This window comes from Paralichthys olivaceus, chromosome 1 (genome assembly GCF_024713975.1).
Source record: "Paralichthys olivaceus isolate ysfri-2021 chromosome 1, ASM2471397v2, whole genome shotgun sequence".
NCBI classification, from domain to species: Eukaryota; Metazoa; Chordata; class Actinopteri; order Pleuronectiformes; family Paralichthyidae; genus Paralichthys; species Paralichthys olivaceus.
The window spans coordinates 27,005,672-27,023,775 of record NC_091093.1 but is presented as its reverse complement, the minus strand read 5'-3'; the positions used below and the strand labels follow the sequence as shown (position 1 = coordinate 27,023,775).

At 40.5% G+C, this 18,104-nt stretch overlaps 1 protein-coding gene across 2 annotated transcripts; it reads right to left on the bottom strand.

Moving 5' to 3' along the window:
- Positions 1-41: 41 nt before the first annotated feature.
- Positions 42-10,059, bottom strand: zdhhc13 (zinc finger DHHC-type palmitoyltransferase 13). Of its 2 annotated transcripts, none has more exons than XM_069526607.1 (17): positions 9,934-10,059; positions 7,805-8,028; positions 6,191-6,313; positions 5,520-5,597; positions 5,074-5,218; positions 4,928-4,992; positions 4,555-4,717; positions 4,005-4,130; positions 3,781-3,914; positions 3,581-3,681; positions 3,257-3,381; positions 3,114-3,176; positions 2,921-3,014; positions 2,215-2,298; positions 1,960-2,117; positions 737-834; positions 42-595 (listed from the first exon to the last, which is right to left on the bottom strand). In XM_069526607.1, exons 1-17 carry the CDS (start codon positions 9,961-9,963, stop codon positions 457-459), a joined length of 1,950 nt encoding a protein of 649 aa, XP_069382708.1. In that variant the 5' UTR covers positions 9,964-10,059; the 3' UTR covers positions 42-456. The 2 variants fall into 2 exon arrangements, with proteins under 2 accessions (XP_069382708.1, XP_069382712.1); XM_069526611.1 differs by having other exon boundaries at positions 9,737-9,981.
- Positions 10,060-18,104: the final 8,045 nt, after the last annotated feature.

Sequence of the window (18,104 nt, the reverse complement as noted above, 5' to 3'; positions counted from 1 at the left end):
TCATGTGTTCACCTCCTCATATTTCAGTCCACATGAGAAGAGACAGGCACAGCTTTTCTTTATTGAAGTGATATAGTGGTCATTCATTATTAAACACATGCAACTCTTACAAAATTCAGAAACCGTTTACATGTACAAAGAGTTTTTTTTTTTTTTTCATTTAACAGATGATAAAAAATAGACCCAACGTGTTTATAAAAAAACTTCAATTACAATTTAGGCCTTTAAAGGTTCAGTTCAACCAAATGAAAATGTCACGTACACTGGTCGGGTATAAGGCAGCAGCAGTCTGTACAAAGAGCAACTGAATCCCTATCTGCATGTTGCTTTTGCCATCGTTCCCTTTCTTTACAAAGAGCTCACACATAAAAAAATAAATAAATAGAATCTGTGCTTTTGGTCCATAACCACTGTAGAAGTTCGACCCTTGACCCTGAGCGAGTGGCAGCGGGGAGGTCAGACCATGTCGGCCTGTCCGAACACGTGCTGCTCACGGCCAGGCAGGAACTGCTGCGTCCAGTCGACCACGGCCGGTTTGAAGAGGCCGCAGCAACGCAGCTGGAAAAAGGAGGCGAGGTTCCGCACCACTCCCAAACTGCAGGAGGACAAGAGGAGAAGATTCAGGACCGATTAATTATGTTCACAGATTAGATCACATATGGAACTTTTATTCACGGAACGCAGGAAACGGGAATTTATTGTGATCCGTACGTCACAGCGCTGCACTGAAACTCACTTGTATGGATTCTGTCTCAGGGAGACCGGCTGCCGCTGCTTCATCTGGTTAAGTGACAGAGTTGTCCGCTCGCTTGTGGTCAGTCCAAGAAAGGCAATCTGCTCCCACACAAACAGAAACATCAATCACCCCAAGAGCAGAGGAGACGCATGTGTAAACACAGCAGGTCATTAGACTGTAACAGAGACTTCGTGCGTCAGGTTTGGCTTCTTCACCACGTCCAACCTGAACCTAATTCTCCAAGACTTTGTCAAAACCTTCCACAGATGCAGTAAAATATATTATAATGACTATAAAAGGGATAAGGAGCCAGTTCTCAGCTACGAGAAAAACAACAAACACAATGTCGAAGGTTTCAAGCAAATATGAGTCCAATTAAGTGAAAATACTATTTTACATTTGATTAAAAAACACTGATCATCTGCAACTTGTTGAAGATTCTGCAGCTAGAACCAAAGCCAGAGAAAAAGAACACATCACACCAGCATGAGCATCACTTCGCTGTTTGCCAGTGTCCACTAAAATGTCCCGTCACCATCTTATCTTTTAGACTGTGATTATGTTCCCATCTGCTCGCTGACGTCACTCAGTACTGGCTCACTGGACGTGACACAGTCAAACAACACGGCGGAGCTACTTTCTTTCACGATGCAGCAAAGATGAGGAACGAACTCCCACAACAACGTTACAAATCCTTTGACGACTCTTAGTATTTTTATGTTCCTCATTTTTCTAGTATGAAATAAAACATATCAAAAGTTTTTTATAATTATTGTTCATTTTAGTTTAATTTTTTTTTTATTACAGTTCTGATTTCATTGCTATGCTCTAATGGAAACATTAAGTTATTATATTAAATTCTCTACACGATGAGTCAAATTCAAAGATTCACACATATTCAAACAGTGCCTCTATAATTCTATTTATAAACAACTCATACGTCACATTCACACACTGACAGCACAGCATTCACAGGTTCAGTGTTCTGCCAAAGGAAACTTTAGCATGTGGATTAAAGTAGTTGGCAATCAAACCAACCACCTCCTCTTATTAGGGGAGGAACACACACCCACCTCGTTATTTTACACGAGAGGAAATGTTATAACAGTTAATTCACCTTATTAAAACAAGTAATTCAGAGGAGGGTTTTTGAGACAGAGAGGATGACTCATAAGAAGTTTGGGAGCCTCGGACGCTCTGTAACACACTTCACAGCCAGTTACCTGGTAGAGCTGCAGCAGCAGGATCAGGCTGGACCAGCAGGTGTGGTAGAAGGCCAGCAGGAAGATGCTGAGCACCCAGGGAGAGCAGCCGACCAGGGCAGAGACCACGCCCCACAGGCCCTGCTCCTCGTAATGCAGCACACAGTGAATGGACCAGTCTGAAATAACAAACACAGCACGCAGGATGAGTCTCTCCAGAGTCGACGCAAAAACCGGGTCAGACGCCTCGATCACACTGTACGTCGAGTCACTCACACACAAGAGAACCGTAGAACATCCAGGCTCCCATCAGCACCAGGGAAAACAGGAAGAGGATGAAGTAGTGATGGTTCCTCGCACCTGGAAAAGAAGAAGACGTGTGGAATGTGACACGTTGTCTTCAACTTACTACAAAGTCTTAGAGGTTAGTGACAGACGGTCAATGAATTACTGAACTTATCTCTCTATCTATCTATCTTTCTATCTCTCTTTCTATCTATCTATCCATCCGTCCATCCATCCATCCATCCATCATTCAATTCTAATATGACCACAGGTTTTTAAAACATTGTTAAATAGATATGTAAATGTAAAAGAAAATTACTTAGAAGTTTTGTTTGTTAATGAATCTAACTTATCGGCGGAATGTAACCTACACCTCACGCAAGTTGTACATACCATCCTATATATACACGATATATTCTATATTCGTTCCACCACTGGTTCGTAATATGAATTTTAACAACATACCATATAAAGAGTTAGTGTTTTGTGATGTTACTGTGTGAGCTGTGTGTAATTTAAATTATCCATTAAGTTTTTACGATCCTCGGAGCCCACGTCCTACAACAAATCAGCTCCAAAGGTGAATAATCTGGAAATACCCTCCCAGGTAATATTCCCATGAAGTTTGGTTAAAATTTGAGTTTTAATGTAAATATCTTCAGATTGTTCAGTGGAGGTTTTGTCATGATGTTCGCACCGATGCAGCTGTTGGTCCAGACGGAGTGGTGGTCCTGCTTCGCCACACAGGCGTCACAGCTGTAGCAATGCTGCGCTCTCACTGGTTTCTTTATCTGCAGACAAAGCAACGTAGAACAGAAGGGGTTGTCGTGTCGCTGTGTTAATGACAGTATTGTAAAAAAAAAGTGAAGGGTTTGTGCTCAGAGCTTCACCATGCAGGAGGTGCAGAGTATCCTGGGGTCCAGACAGCCGGCTTCAGCCAACACCAACACATTCTGACAACACCAGAAGAAAAACTTAGCTCAGCTTGGCAGAGACATTAACATGTAAGACATCCTTTTAACATCCATCCCACCATTTTCTTCTCCTCCTCGGTTGCCCTGACGAAGCCAGGGTCGGTCCTGCAGGTGCGGAGGTAGTAGTAGAGCAGAGCAGTGGCATTCAGGGTGAACAGAACCTGAACTGTGGCGCTCGGTCCATGTGGGGTTTAATGTTAAGAAACTCTTTGTTCATTTGTTTCATCAAAAGGCTAAAATATTAAAACAGGAATTCAAAATCAAGCGAATGCATCTGCAGAGTTTACTGCTCACGTGTCTCAGGGATCAAACCCTGATTTGCAGAGACACAAATAATGGTCACTTAATTGGTTAACTGATGTTTTTCTTCACATACAGGATATCTGGCAGGAACCAGAGGAACCAGGTGACGAGCATCCAGAAGAACGAAGCCATGAGAGACGCAGCCGGGAGGAGAGACTGAAAGGATGAACTCGGGAAATTCCTGTTAAGACGCAAATATATATTCATTATAAAATTAAATAAACCAGTTGTGTTAAATATGCAAACAGTGTAAATTACTTTCAGTTTTAAAACTCCTCACCTTGAGAACAGATTGACCCCACCTATCACACAGACCAGCAGGATCCCTTTGAGCAACCAGGAGTCTGAGTTCATATCAACTATTGCACCCACACACCCGAACACGGACGTGCAGAGCAGAAACTGCAGAATCACCTGCAATACGTGCAGACAGGAGGATGTTAGAGGAAGGGAAAATGTTTACAATCGGAGTGTGTGTGTGTGTGTGTGCGTGTGTGCGTGTACCCTGTATCTGTTGACAATCCGCAGGCAGCGTGAGTTGGAGCGAATCCTTTCCTGTTTGACGTGGTTGAGCATGTGAATGAGCAGCGGGCTGTGCACCTGGTGCGCCAAGTCAATGGGCGTGTGACCCTGAAGAAGACGCAGTGATAACACAAACATGAAGAAGGACATCAATAAAATTAATAACGTTTTTAAGCTCAGCTCAGTGCTGTTTAGCCACAAGCTGCTAATTGAAGATTTGTTTTAAACCATAAAATTTCAATTATAATTTCATGTGATTTGTTGTTTTTTCAACAAGAAAAAGTAATCAGAAGTAATAATACTCCCTCTCCGAAAAATCCAGACTTTTGTAATATATTTAAATTTTTAATTTCAAAAAATACTACAAGACGTCTCCTTATGTGCACAGGATCAAAGTTTCCACGTCGCACTAAGTGAAGTTGTAGTTAGTCTGAGCCACGACTGTCTTTGGGAAACAGATTTGCTCACACACTGAAACATTCACCACAAAGATTTTTTTATAAATTCTGGTATGAAATTTTGTGAAGCTCACATTGATATTGTCTGCGTCCACACTGGCCCCAGCCTCCAGCAGTATGTGGGCAGCGTCTACATTTCCTGCGAGCACGGCGCAGTGCAACGGAGTGTTCCTGTTCACTTTGTCCACGGCGCTCACAGACGCATTATTCTTGATTAAGAAGTTAGTGGGTTCAGGCCTGGGACAGAACAACGTGTTTTGGAATTAACAGCAGAACAAGAAGAAATCAAACAATCTATCTCAGGAGAAGCAAAATCTGAACATCTGAAAAAATGAATCACAGACATGGTCTCATTTAGAGTCGGTATTAAGTCTTATTTAGCCATTTACACAATTACTTAACACTAGAGGGGTTTAAAGTGTATTTGTGAAGGAGCAGCGAGCTTACCCAATAATCTTCTGAGCTGCCAACATCAGTGGCGTCTGTCCGTTGCAGTCAGGCCCATCGACTTCCTGCAGATCAAGAGGCAAAGATGGATTAACAGCCGGGAAAATAAAGGAAAAGAAACAATAAACTGTCTTGAGGGTGCCGACCTGTCCTTTAGCCATTAGATAAGCCGCTATAGCCATGTGCTGGAAGAGGATGGCGAGGTGGAGAGCGCGGTAACCTTCTCCGTCAGCGATGGAGGGATCTGCTCCGTATCTCATCAGCTGGATCACCATGGGGAGGTGGCCCTGCCTGTTCGGGGGGGGGGGGTTTCAAAATAAATGAATTTTGTAACTTTGTAAAAAGGTTATTTTACATTTATAAAAGCTGAGGTCCTTTAGAAATGTACTATTTTAATCTATTTATTAATTCCTGAAGAACATTCACGAATCATTATCATATCATAATATCCATGATCAGTGTGATTAAATTTTTTAACCAAACAAAACAAATTAAAATTAAGAAAGACAAATGAAACAACTTTAGACACATGATTCCAGTGTTTTTAATCTGCTGACCATAGCTACCAAAACATTCAAGGTCAAACGGTCACCTGATGGCCCAGTGAAGAGGAGTGGAGTTCAGGTCTCCTCCGAGCTGGTCGACTATCGCCCCATTAGAAATGAAATACCTGTGAGAAAACGTCAGAACAGTTCAGAACATTTCGTGTTGGAATTTCTTTCTATTTCAGAACAGTTGTCTCTGGACGTTTTTGAGAAACTCTTAATTATTGCAATTAAGCAAGATGACTCAGCAGATTCTTCTGATCGTGAAATACCCTGAGGTAACACCGGCTTCTTTATGTGATATTTAAAAGACCACAGCAACACCGAGCTATTTATGGTTAGCTTTATTTTAAATTATTCTAAATTAAATTCATGATAAACTTAAGGACAGAAAATATCTTGTTTACCCGAGAATAATGTTTATACTTCAACATTTTGCATGATTTCCCTGAAATTAAGGAACAAAAACCAAAGAATGATTGTAGATAAGAGTGAAACTTCATGAGCCTGTGAATAATCTCCTGAAATGCTAACACAGCTCTCAATTCTTCCTGCAGCAGTCTCGAGTATCCTTAACCCAGTGAAGTGTGTGCGAAAGGTCCAGAGGAAAATAACTGAGCTACTGATTGACATGTCGGGTGAGGTGGTAACCTGCAGTGGACTGTTTCTCAATCTAAACAACAGGTTCCTCTTGTCTCTCTTTGGGAAGATGTCTTACTTGACCAGCTCGGAGCGGTTGTTGATGGCTGCCCAGTGCAGCAGAGTCACGTTCTCTTTGTCCGGCTGCCTGACGTCGTATCCGGCCTCCACCAGCTCTTTACAGCGCTCCAGGATTCCGAACCTGAGAGGATCACACAAAGCAAAACACACCAATAAGTAGACTGTCACTCAGTAGAGCTCAACGCTCTATCTCACACAGTTGTAGAAAGTAAACCTGGATCCGTCCCTTTGTCTGATTCCAAGCTAAAATTTAATGAGTTCCTTCTCGGCCCGTGTCTCATCCTTCCACCAAGTTTCTTTTTGCATAATCCAGCTGACAAACAAACAAATGAACAGGGATGAAAACACAACCTCCTTGACAGAGGTAACATCCAGACTAACGTTTAAAGTTGCACTTTATATAATTATTTATATTTAAACACAACAAGTAAATTAAATACAAAATGTATATTACATTTTCAATGTGACAATATAATAAATTGTCAACTCTGCCTGAAAGTAGAGAAACAGGTTCAGTTGATCAGTTTCAGTCTATTTGAAATACATTTGCACATAGTTTCCACTAAGCTAACAGATAATGAGATAAAAAGAAGGAGTGGCTCTTTTCTTTTTCTTACAAGCAGTGACCTTTGATCTTCTGCATCTCAGCTCACTGATCAGTTAGAAAGTTTTAATCTCAACTCAATCCCACGTGGTTTGTGAAGCCTTTATTTCTTTGGGCGGGGTTTTCTTTCTAGATAACTTTCAATCCCGCCAAAAAAATGAATCATCCCCTTCTGACTGCTAATTAAACACAGAGCTCTACGTTCCTTCAGTTTAGTTGTAAAACTCCTGGGAAATCCACTGATTAAATATTTGTTCATCAATGAGACAAGGTGTGTTTACCTCAGTGCTACAGGTTTGACATACTCGAATCTTGGATCTGTTGTGAAATCACTCTGAGGACTCATGCATAGGTGTTCAGGCTCTTTTTTTTGTTTTTGATGTTCATCTGACAAAACATCTGAGGAAAAACTCTCAAAAGAAAAACAGAAAAGAGCCTGAACACTTATGCATAAGTATGCAGGCTCTTATTTGTTTTTGTTGAATCACTTCGGACCGCCTTGCACCTTTTGATGTGTGTTTAGTTTTTTCCCTCCCAAAAATGAACATGTTGACATGTTTTTAAACTCGGGAACTACAGCAAAAAAATTCAAGGTTTGTCACAAACCTTCCTGTGTGTGATTAAAACAAATTGTTTGTACACATCCTGCAGAAAATCCAAAGGAATATTTGATCCTGAAAAAAAAAAATATTATGTGAAGGTTTTATTGGTGCAACAGCAAACCTATAAAGAGAAGAAACATGCTGGACAAAGCAGTTGCCGAACTTAAATGTAATAGAGCACTAAGTAATGATGTAATCAAACATGAACGGAAGAGGCTTTGATGCTAATGAATATAAAAATTATTAAAACATCATTAATGATCACCCATTAAAAACAACGTGTGTGGTTTGGTCCATCCTTTCAATCTGGAACTTTAGGTGATTTAATGTCATACATAAGTAATATTTTCTCAAGCGATGTTGACATGAAATGGAAAAGACAGATTTGTCATAATCCACCACTTACTGCGTTGCCTTAATGATGTCCCAGCTGCTGCTGTCGTCCATGTGTGAGCGTTTCTTTGGCTGCTGAGTGAGGTCCATCATCTGATCTGCGCTTTTGCCAAACGGCCCGTGAAAAGCCGGCGCAAAGGGATGAGCCATGCTGCCGAACGCTGCCGCTCTCGGCCCGTGGCTGTGAGAATGACCTGCATGTCCGTGGTGACAGCCGTCATGCATCTGGCTGTGATCCTGTCACAATAACACACAAGGAAAAAACACGGGTTTGGTCCAGAATGGTTCATGTGGAAACATCAGCCTGGCAGATTACAGTAGTATGACTCATTAGGCTCAGTCACAGTGTGCACACGTAAACACAGAACAGGCAAAACACACCGAACAGGCAGAACACAAATGTATGATCATCTGTAATTTGACAGACGATGGGTTTTAGGGGCTGATGCCAATATGAGGAAGTAAGAAATTCCAAATACTGGCATATCAGCCAATGTATAATGATAAAAAATAGAGAGAAATTGGTAATGATCCCTAAGATGTCATTATTAAACCCTTTATAAGTAAAATGGAAACTAGAATTATTATCTAATTTTTGTGAAAGGCTCATATTGACTGATTTTCATCAGCAAACAAATAAAATGGTCATAGTTCATATACGGTAGTTTTGTCAGGTTCCAGCCTCAAATGTTAGGTCAACCTGCTTCTATCAAGTTGGACAAAACAAGCAGTGAGAAGACAAAACAAGCAGTGAGAAGACATCATGATATTGTTCATGCTGCTTAGAAAAGTTAACTACACACAGCGACAGAGAATCTGATCCTTTTCACCCACACTGATGATGAGCTGCATGACTGTGATAAACCACAAGGTGGAAATGATGTGTTTGATGGTTCTGCAAACTTCATTAGATTGTGAAAAAGATTTGTGTCCTGTGGCGTGAACAACAGCTTCACCACATCTGCACCGGTTTATTTATATCCTGTGACGGAGCAGCTGGTTGCTCTTTCAGTCCGCCCAGATGTTGAAGTTGATGGTCACACACGCTTGCTGCCATGATCCACACAAATGTTGATCTAAAACAATATTTGGCAGAAGATAAACTGCCTGGCTGTGAAACACACAGATACGTGGATTTGGATGAAAACATGCAGCAGGAGTGGAAATTAACTAAGTACTTTTACTCAAGCTGGAGTAATTTAGTACAATAATGAGGTTCTTGTACTTTAACTAGTTAAGTCCTAAGTTGTATTTACTTACTACACTTCTGACGCTGGACTTAACACTCCTACTATTTTCTATAATTGAATTCAATATTGTTTAAATCTCCCAGTTTTTATTTAAGTATTTTCACAAGTGATATTTTACAAGTTAAATTATTTTATACATCATCTCTTGTGTTGCAAGCTGCTTTAATCTTCTTTCATATCCAAGATTTCTAGAGGATTTTAGATGAAGGATGAATTTAAAGACCTCATCGTGAAGTGGGTCTGTCTTCCTGCTGCAGCTCAACAGGAAACACGATGTGGTGAAACAGGAAATTGAAACCGACGTTGGAAGATCAGTGGATCTAATAAACTCGGTGTATTTGAATATATATGAGTAGTATATCAGTATTTGTACATAATCAGAGTTAGTTTTGCATTGCTTTTATTACCACTATGGTAAAAGTACATGTTGTAGTGGTCTGTAAAAACAGGAAGAACCTGTTATCACGTCTGCACGAGAACCTCAGACTTTCAAACTTGAATGAATCCTTTAATGGAGGAAACGTTTTCATCATCGTGACGAATCTTCCCAGAACGTGGACGATGCTTCTACACGAGAGGAGTTAGCTTGTGAGCTAGTTAATCAGGACTGAGTTAACCCAAGTCAGTTGTTAGTTAGTAAGTTAGTTCACGCTGGTTAACCACAGGTAACTAGCGAGCACGTTAGCAACACCTACATCCGCCAGAGACGAGCTGACAGCTGGGGCGACTCCGCAGGTTAGTTCCGCGTTTTCAGCAATTTACCGTCGAGATTGACCGCGAGTTAGCAGGTTAATGCTTAAACCCGGGTTTTAACTCAGCGTCTGAACCGGGTTAAGTAGTCAACGCCGCTAACCAGACATCAGCAGCTGCTAGTAAACAAGAGGAGACTCACGGTGCTGCTCCCGGGCCAGTCCATCTTCATGAGGAGGAACCAAAGTCTAAAGTTCCTGCTGCCACACGGGCCACAATCAACGTGCAACTTCCGCTGCTTGCTTTTCAAAACAAAAACTACTAATACAATAACTACTGCTACTACTACTACTACTAATTATTATTACTTATATTAGCAATTACAATACTACTACGACTACTACTAACAACACTATCTCTACCATTGATAGTAATAATAATAATAATAATAATAATAATAATAATAATATGAACATGAAACACATTAAAAACACAATATAATATATTGATATATAACATTTAGCTCTAAAATTTTCTAAATTATCTTTGTGATCAATGGATTAGAGAAAGATTAATGCCACTGGTTTCAAAATGAGATTTCATGTGGTAAGTGAAGTTGGGACGATACAAGTTGAACTGAATGTCTTCCCATTTCGTTGCATTACCCTGGTTGCTGTAGAATTATTTAATTTATCCAGTGCACCTATTTGTGTTCTATCAAAACATTTATATTCTATTTTAATTCCTAAAGATTCTAACAGGAAACATTCTTTCTGGTTATTCCTTTTACCTTGACTCATTTTCCTTCCGCTTCGTCCTTTAGATTCATCTGTGATTGGACAGTTTTGTTTTCCTCCCGCCCACAGGTCTGCAGTTTGATGAGTTGAATCTAAAACTCAATACATAATTTATAATTTAGTTTATACATTTAAAAGGGATAATGCACAATCAATTAACATATAAATGTTTCAGATTTATCAATGCAGACTAGTTTTCACCTGCAGTCCCTGAGACACAGACCTTAAAAAACATAAATAGCATAGAGACACATGATAAAACACACTGCAGCACATCTCAAAATGAGATGAGATGTGAGATATTAAACAAAGACGCCTGATGAGTGAAGCAAACTCTACATGTAATCCCTCTGAGGTATTCAGGCCCGAGAGAAATGTTGAAAAACAGGCAATGCAACAACTGGAGAAAACTCCCCGCGGTCGTCTGAGCTCCAGTTTAGAGCTGAGAAACTCAAACTGTGAAGGGAACACAAATAATATTCGTGGTTATGAAGACGACTGAAACTGACATGATACTGGATTTTCTGCCTCTCAAACTCGAAAAACAATCCACATAACTCACATACTTAACGTGACACAGTCCTACAGTAATAGACTGGAATATTTAACACAGCACTGAACCATGTACCATGAGTCAAATGTGTAAAACCAAAACTTAAAAAAAGAGTTTTATGCCAACCACTTCTTTTTTGATCAGTTCAGATACAAAGTCTGAAGAAGAGTTAACACAGAAACCATAAATGGTCAAATTTTAATTCCCATTATATTCAGTTCAAGTAAATAAAACCTTAAACCTGATTCTCCAACAAATCTCCAAATAATCAGGCTGATGTGGCACAAAAATAAAGTGAGCTTGCACTTCCAGCAGAAAAGCAGTAGATGGCCCCACCACTCAACTCAGGATCAAGAGGGATCCGTGTCCTCCTGCTGGAAACAAGTTCATTTGTTTTCCATGTGCAGGGTTTTCTTTTTTCTATGCAGATTTAATTATGTGCAAATTATTAATTATAACAAATTAACAATCTCTCCATTTCTGTGAAAAGTCTGAATTATCCCTAACCCTTAAACCTTCATATTCTACATGTCAACAAACTTCTGCCTCAAACGAAACGTGTGAAACGAGTGAGAATGAAGTGTGAGTGAGAAACAGGTAACATTACACATTAAAAGAGATTTTTCCTGACACAGGTTTAATGAGCATTAAATTAAAGACCATAAATAACACACGTGTTCACACCTGAGAAATGACAAATACAAACTGTAGCTTAAAGGCTCCATGAATTTATATTTCCTCATGTGTAAAGTCTTGATAAAGAAGTAAATGTAATCAGATAAACTAAATTTAAAATAAAGTTTTTCTGCCTGTTAATCATTGTCAGTGTTTCTATTACATGAATTTCTTGTTGGAATAAACTTCAGACTTTGACAATTACAAACTATTTTCTTGTTCTTCTCAGTCACTTTGAATATTATTATTTTTCATCACAATTTTTAATCTTACTGTATTTTTTATATTATATTTTAGCACATTTTTAATATCTTCTTATTTTTATATATTTTCAATCCATGTGTTCACTCATGTCGTGCATTTGTCGTGTATCTTTGCTTTTTATCTCAAAACAAATTAAGTCTACGCTTGTTCCATAAAATGTGCTCTATAAATAAACTTGACAAAATCATTTGTTAGAAATTATTTGATTTAATTTTCAGATTAAAAAAAGTTTGATTTCTTTTGATTTAATTTAGTAGAATAACAAACTAGAATACATGAAATACATTCAAACGCATTCACCTTGGATACATGAGCATAGTCTGAGACAAATCTGTGCTGGCGAAGCCCGAGCTGAAGTAATTGAGCTGTCGGGAGGAAGTCATAACAGTGAAAAGGACTAAAGGTCGAGATCACTCTGGTTTGAATGGGAGCTGAAGCAAACTGAAGAGGACTTACAGTGTTTTTATGAAAGGAAATGAGGATCGCACATTGTCACTGACGTGTTGAATTGTTGATTTAAAGCAGGTGATTAAGGAAGCTCGGCCGTCCAATGAAAACATGAGGATGTGTGTTTCTGATGCTGATAATTCTGCAGCAGACGGACTTTGGTCTCATTAAAGTCTAAACGTAACAATGCTGATGTTGTGTGGAAACCTCGTTACCTAAGTCGGAGGTGTTTGAGGTGTTTGTGCCGGCCTCTGAAAAACTTCTCCGAAAAGATAAGAACAAACACAAGAAGAAAAACGTATTTAGCTCCCAAACAACTGAATTTTCTGATCATCTCATGGTCTTAAAACAAAGGGAGATCCTGCTTTGAAGGTACAGTGTGTAGAATTTTGTGATATCTAGTGTTGAAGTTGCATGTTGCAGCTGAACACCCCTCACCTCACCCTCCCCTACCAAACATGAAAAAGAAACTGTGGTAGCCTTTAATTGTCATAAAAACTCAAAAGGTGTTTAGTTTGTCCAGTCTGGACTAATGTCAAAAACATGGCGGCCTCAGTATAGAGGGTCCCCTCGATGTCAATATAAAGTATTTAAATATAAAGTATTTAAATATAAAGAGTCTTTCTGGAGTAAAGAAAACTACAATTGACACAATTTAGATGAAATGAACTAGTGAAAACTTCCTGAGGATTATTCTACATTAAATTTCTGCCAATAGTTCCCTTTCACCTAAATCTTACACACTGGACCTTTAAATGTTTCAGCTCCAGAACTTTGGAACAAAAACCGTCACTGCATCATTTTAAAAAGCTTTCAAGAATCCACATTTACAGACTGACATTTGCAGAATATTTTATAATGTAATATTCAGTAAAATGTCCTTTTTATCCCCCTCATGTCTCAAAATCTTTTGAGTTTCATGGATGATTTTCTTATAATTTTTCTTTTCTTTATATCTCAGCATCTATATTGTGTGATATACAGTTCAGAAGCACCATAACTCTGGTTTTGATATTATTATTACTGCTGCTCATCATATTACTTTACAGTTGAGGTAAGATCATCACATACTATAAGAATATCATCATTGTAGATGAACAGAGGAGAAATAAGCTGAGACACAACAGCTGATGCAGCAGTTTGTCCGGAGCAAACAGAGAAACATCATCGTCACGTAGGAAGTAAAGTGGTTTTATCAGAGATTTGTCTCGGCTGCAGCTGGAAATGAGGCTTTTGAGAGACGACATGATTGGGTTCAACTTTAAAGTGAAAAATATTGAGTATTGCGGCTTAAAGAAGAGAAACGTCCCAACGGAAGGATCAGTGTTGCAGGAGAACTCTTCCTGAACACGACACCCGGCCGTCTCATCATAACCAGAATGAATAAGTGAGTAATATGCTGAGCAACCTTCTGCATTCCCAGCATGCTTTGCTCTGACCCTCCTGAGATACTTGCAGATATGAAAGTGAGACGACCTCAGCTCAGGAAGTTAATTATGGTAATAAAGTGTGTGGCTGCCGGTGGGACTGAGAGCTGCAGCTCTGACTGTTGGATTCTCTGCGGATTCCTTCTTTAAACAACAGAGGGGGAGGAGCTGTGTTCACATGAACCAGGTAATAAGAGAATAAGAAGATGGTGGAAGACTGAGCCATCAGAGAAATCTTAAAAACTTTGCTCCACTGAACCAAAACGATGCAGGTCAGACTCCGTGAGTCACTGAGGTTTATCTTTATCGGAGCACTTCATCTGCCACAACTTCTTTGTGATCCTGCAAATACACATACTGAATATTACAACTACTCCCTGGAGAATTAAACCACACCTAAAAAAAATGAGAACCATGTCCTCGAGTCTGTTCCTCTCATATCGCCTCCCCTCACTGTCACTCCCCTCGCTGTCACTCCCCCTTTCGGGAGTTCAACGGCAGGGTCACGGTCTGCATTTGAACCAGAGGACCGGTGGAATTCAGGGTTAAAGGTCGACCCCAAACGCAGCCGCCTCTAACAGCGAGGGTCACAAACTCAAACCCCGCTTGACCTCTTTAGTGCTCTGCGTGGTAGTACTATTAAAGGGCTGGCGGGAGCTGGGGGAGTGTAATGTTTGAAATGAGTCTGTTTTAAAAGACGCTTACAGACGCGCAGGAGTAAATCAGTGAGAATATTGACAGTTATGTCTTTGTGGAATGAAAGATTTAAGACACTGGAAAATCAAGACACTTAAGGCCGACGCCGTACGCGTCGGTCAGAGTTCAGGGTAGATGAGAGGTTTGTTTTGTCGTTTTGCTCTCGGAGTTCAGGGACGGAGTCAAGCAGCAGCATTTAACGATGGATACCCAGGGAGCAGACGGGTCAGGGAGCGACAGTCAACAGAGGCTCAGAATCGCTGCAGCATGTTAGCAGAGGTTAATACGGTGCAACAAATAAAAGAGCAGTGCATTATGTAATCCTGTTTAACGGGCGGCTGATCCTCAACCCCGGTGCAAATACACATGTCACAGCTAAAGTCAACCGTGGAAACATACGAGGAAAAAAAACAGCAGCGGAGAAAACAATCTCAACACAAGGTCCATTTAGAAGCTTTCCATCCCACGTCACAGGAGGTGATCAGTGGACACATACTGAGTCACTGAGGGCAGCTGAGGCTCGGGTCGTCCGCTAACCAGAAGGTCGTGGTTCGATCCTCAGCTCCTACTGTCCAAATGTGTCCTTGGGCAAGACACTGAACCTTGATGGCTGTACCGACAGCGTGTGACGGGTACAGAACGGTGCAGTGGGAATTATACTTGTGAAGCAGTTTGAGTGGTTGATAAGATGACAAACACTAATATAAAACTAAATTGCCGACTCTTGACCTTATTGTGAAAGAGACTCTAATCATGATGTTTACATGAGTGGTTATTAGAAATGTTCATTAACATGTTGCAGAGAATAGTCCAATCATGACACACGTCAACATTATGTCCGACGTCTTGTTTACACTTTTGTCAAGCAAGCGGAAAATTCTACATGTGATTCAGACGTGTACATGATAACATATGACCAAGGTCAGAATACTCCACATGTCTTAATCTAATTCATACTTATTCTTAGACGTTAATAAGAAGATGCTGTTTACATGACGATGTGTTGATGGTGTTGATTTTCCAAGAAGTTTTACTGGTTGCGTAAAGAAGATTCCATTCATATTTCTGTTTACGTTTCAGAACTGATTATGACTTAAAATGTTGAAGTTAATCCATTTCTCATCTTATCATTCTACTAATGAAGAAACTGTTTTGTTTGTCTCTCCAGCAGCAGGATTTCTCAAAGATAATCTAATCTCAAAATAAAAGCGATGGTGTGTTTTGGTGTTTTTGGTCAGCGCTGGTGGAGGTTGGAGCCGTGCTACGTCTTCCTCTCAGTTATATTTCTGATATATCTTCTGCTACGTCCAGAACTTTTTTCACTTTACTGATTTTTTGGGAAACCAGAAAAATCGACATTGCGAACATGCAATCTTGCAAACTGAAAAACTAAATATCTGACTCAACGCTTCTTCGCCTTTTTTTTTCATGAATATCTGTGATTACATTTTCCATCAAAGGACAATAATGACTTTAATCTGGATTCATTTTATCATTAAACAGAGAAAGCTGAGAACTATTGTTGTGTTCAGTCCATGTGAGCGTTTGATTAGATGTTCGTGTGAGTTTGAGTTTGCTTGTGATACTAAGGGCAGGTTTTCTGTAGCAGTGCCAGAGCTGAACAGGCGGGTGAGGAGTTGAGAGGGGAAGGGGCTGCTGGGGTGAGCCAGAGAGAGAGAGAGAGAGAGAGAGACGGCAACAAACAACAAAGGGCAGCGGGGGTGATAATCCCACCTAATGCCCCCTGTCTGCCCCATGTCTGCAGTGGCTCTCTGGTGAGTGGCAGATTGAGTGCACTCATGCAAAAGGTTACTTGGGTGATCGAGTGCTCCTCTCAGGGGCGGAGGGTGGTCCGGGCTGCCGATCTTCAGCCAGCCGCCACCGCTGTGGACCGAACGTTTGCTTCTGAGCAGCAGCCGCGGCATTTTTCTGCAGCTGATTCAGCAGAGCTCGGCCCGTCGTGTCATTGGGGGTCATGTATTATGTAACGGGCCCTGTGCTGTCTGGACAGTAAACACTCGCAGACTGGGACCCACTCAGACACGACACCGGGGTCAGTCGGGGGGGGGGGGGGGGCAGAAATATTGATTCGCTTTGTCTTTCACTTCCATTTACCTCCAGTTAGCCTTCTCTCAAAAAAAGAACATTTACTCATTAGTGTTTAAACATTACTTGTAGGGTTATTAAATCTTTTCTGAAAGACTTTTAATCTATTTGTTAAAATCTTCTTCACGTCCCGATGCCATGTAGATATAAAGAATACAGTTCAGTTCTCGGGTGCCCTCCAGGGCGTGCATGAAGATTTCAGCTCTCCAGTCCACAGCCTCTCTCTGTTTAGCTTCTGTAACACCCTAAACACAAGTAAATAATATATTAACAACACTTAACGTGGGTTTTATGTGTCAACAGCAGTTTACAGAAAAATAAAGGGGGTCAAGATGCTCAGACGTGGTTTTTTACGTTTGTGGATTTTGAGACGTAATAAACGCCGAACGTTTCACAACAAATCAAATAACTAATTCAAACTAAACTTATTAGAAACATGAACACTTGAACAAACATCAGTGGGATGAGAACAACCTAAAATGACAGAAACCATCACTGCAAAAAAAAATTCAACGTACTTGTCCACGTCCCGTCTGTTAACATGGAGGAGTCAGGGTTTAAATAAATCAGTTGAATCCTTCAGCTCAAACCTGAAGGACAGGAACTTACTGGGTAAAGCAAAGACATCAGCACATGAAGCCGCCGACATATGAGCTTCACAGGTAACACGTTCACCACATGAAACTGTTGTCATAGCGCCGGCTCGCTGTCACAACTGCTTTAATAAGATCACTTTTTTGTGGATATGTAAATTCTCTGTGGCGTGTGAGGTGAGCTTAACTCGAGGCGTTTAAACGCCCACTGCGAGATAAAGGAATTTCGTAGCTCAGGGATCTGAGCAAAGGTTTGGCAACCGTCTTCACTGGACGGCGTTCAAGTTGTGTTTAATCTGCTCGTGTGAACTCTGTCGCTGTGGCCATCTGCTCGCAGCCACAAACGCAGCGCGCCGATGCAGCTCAGTGATTTATTCAGATTTCTCACATGAAAACCAACGATTTCACAAGTGGACGTTTTCCGTCTTCGAGGGATTCGCTCGCCCACAAAAACATGGAGGCTCTGGTTTGGCAACTCAAAGAAAACTCGGCTTTAAACATAACAATTTTAAAAATAAGACTCTTCATCCTTCTTGTGTCTCTTACATTAGTGTTCCCAGCTGCAGGGAATGAGTTTGCCTCCATACGTATAATATGCACATATGGATATTTCAACATCTCCTTATTCTCATCCCTGTGTAGTCATCCTGAGCCACTGATCTTAACTCAAGTACATTTCTATATGAAAATATATATTTATCTTATCTCTCTTATCTCATCTTATCTAACCAATGTTCCAACTTCAGCTGGGACTCAATGACATTGACGGACGATTAAAACAACTGTGTGTTCACAACGACAACCGATTCTCCAGT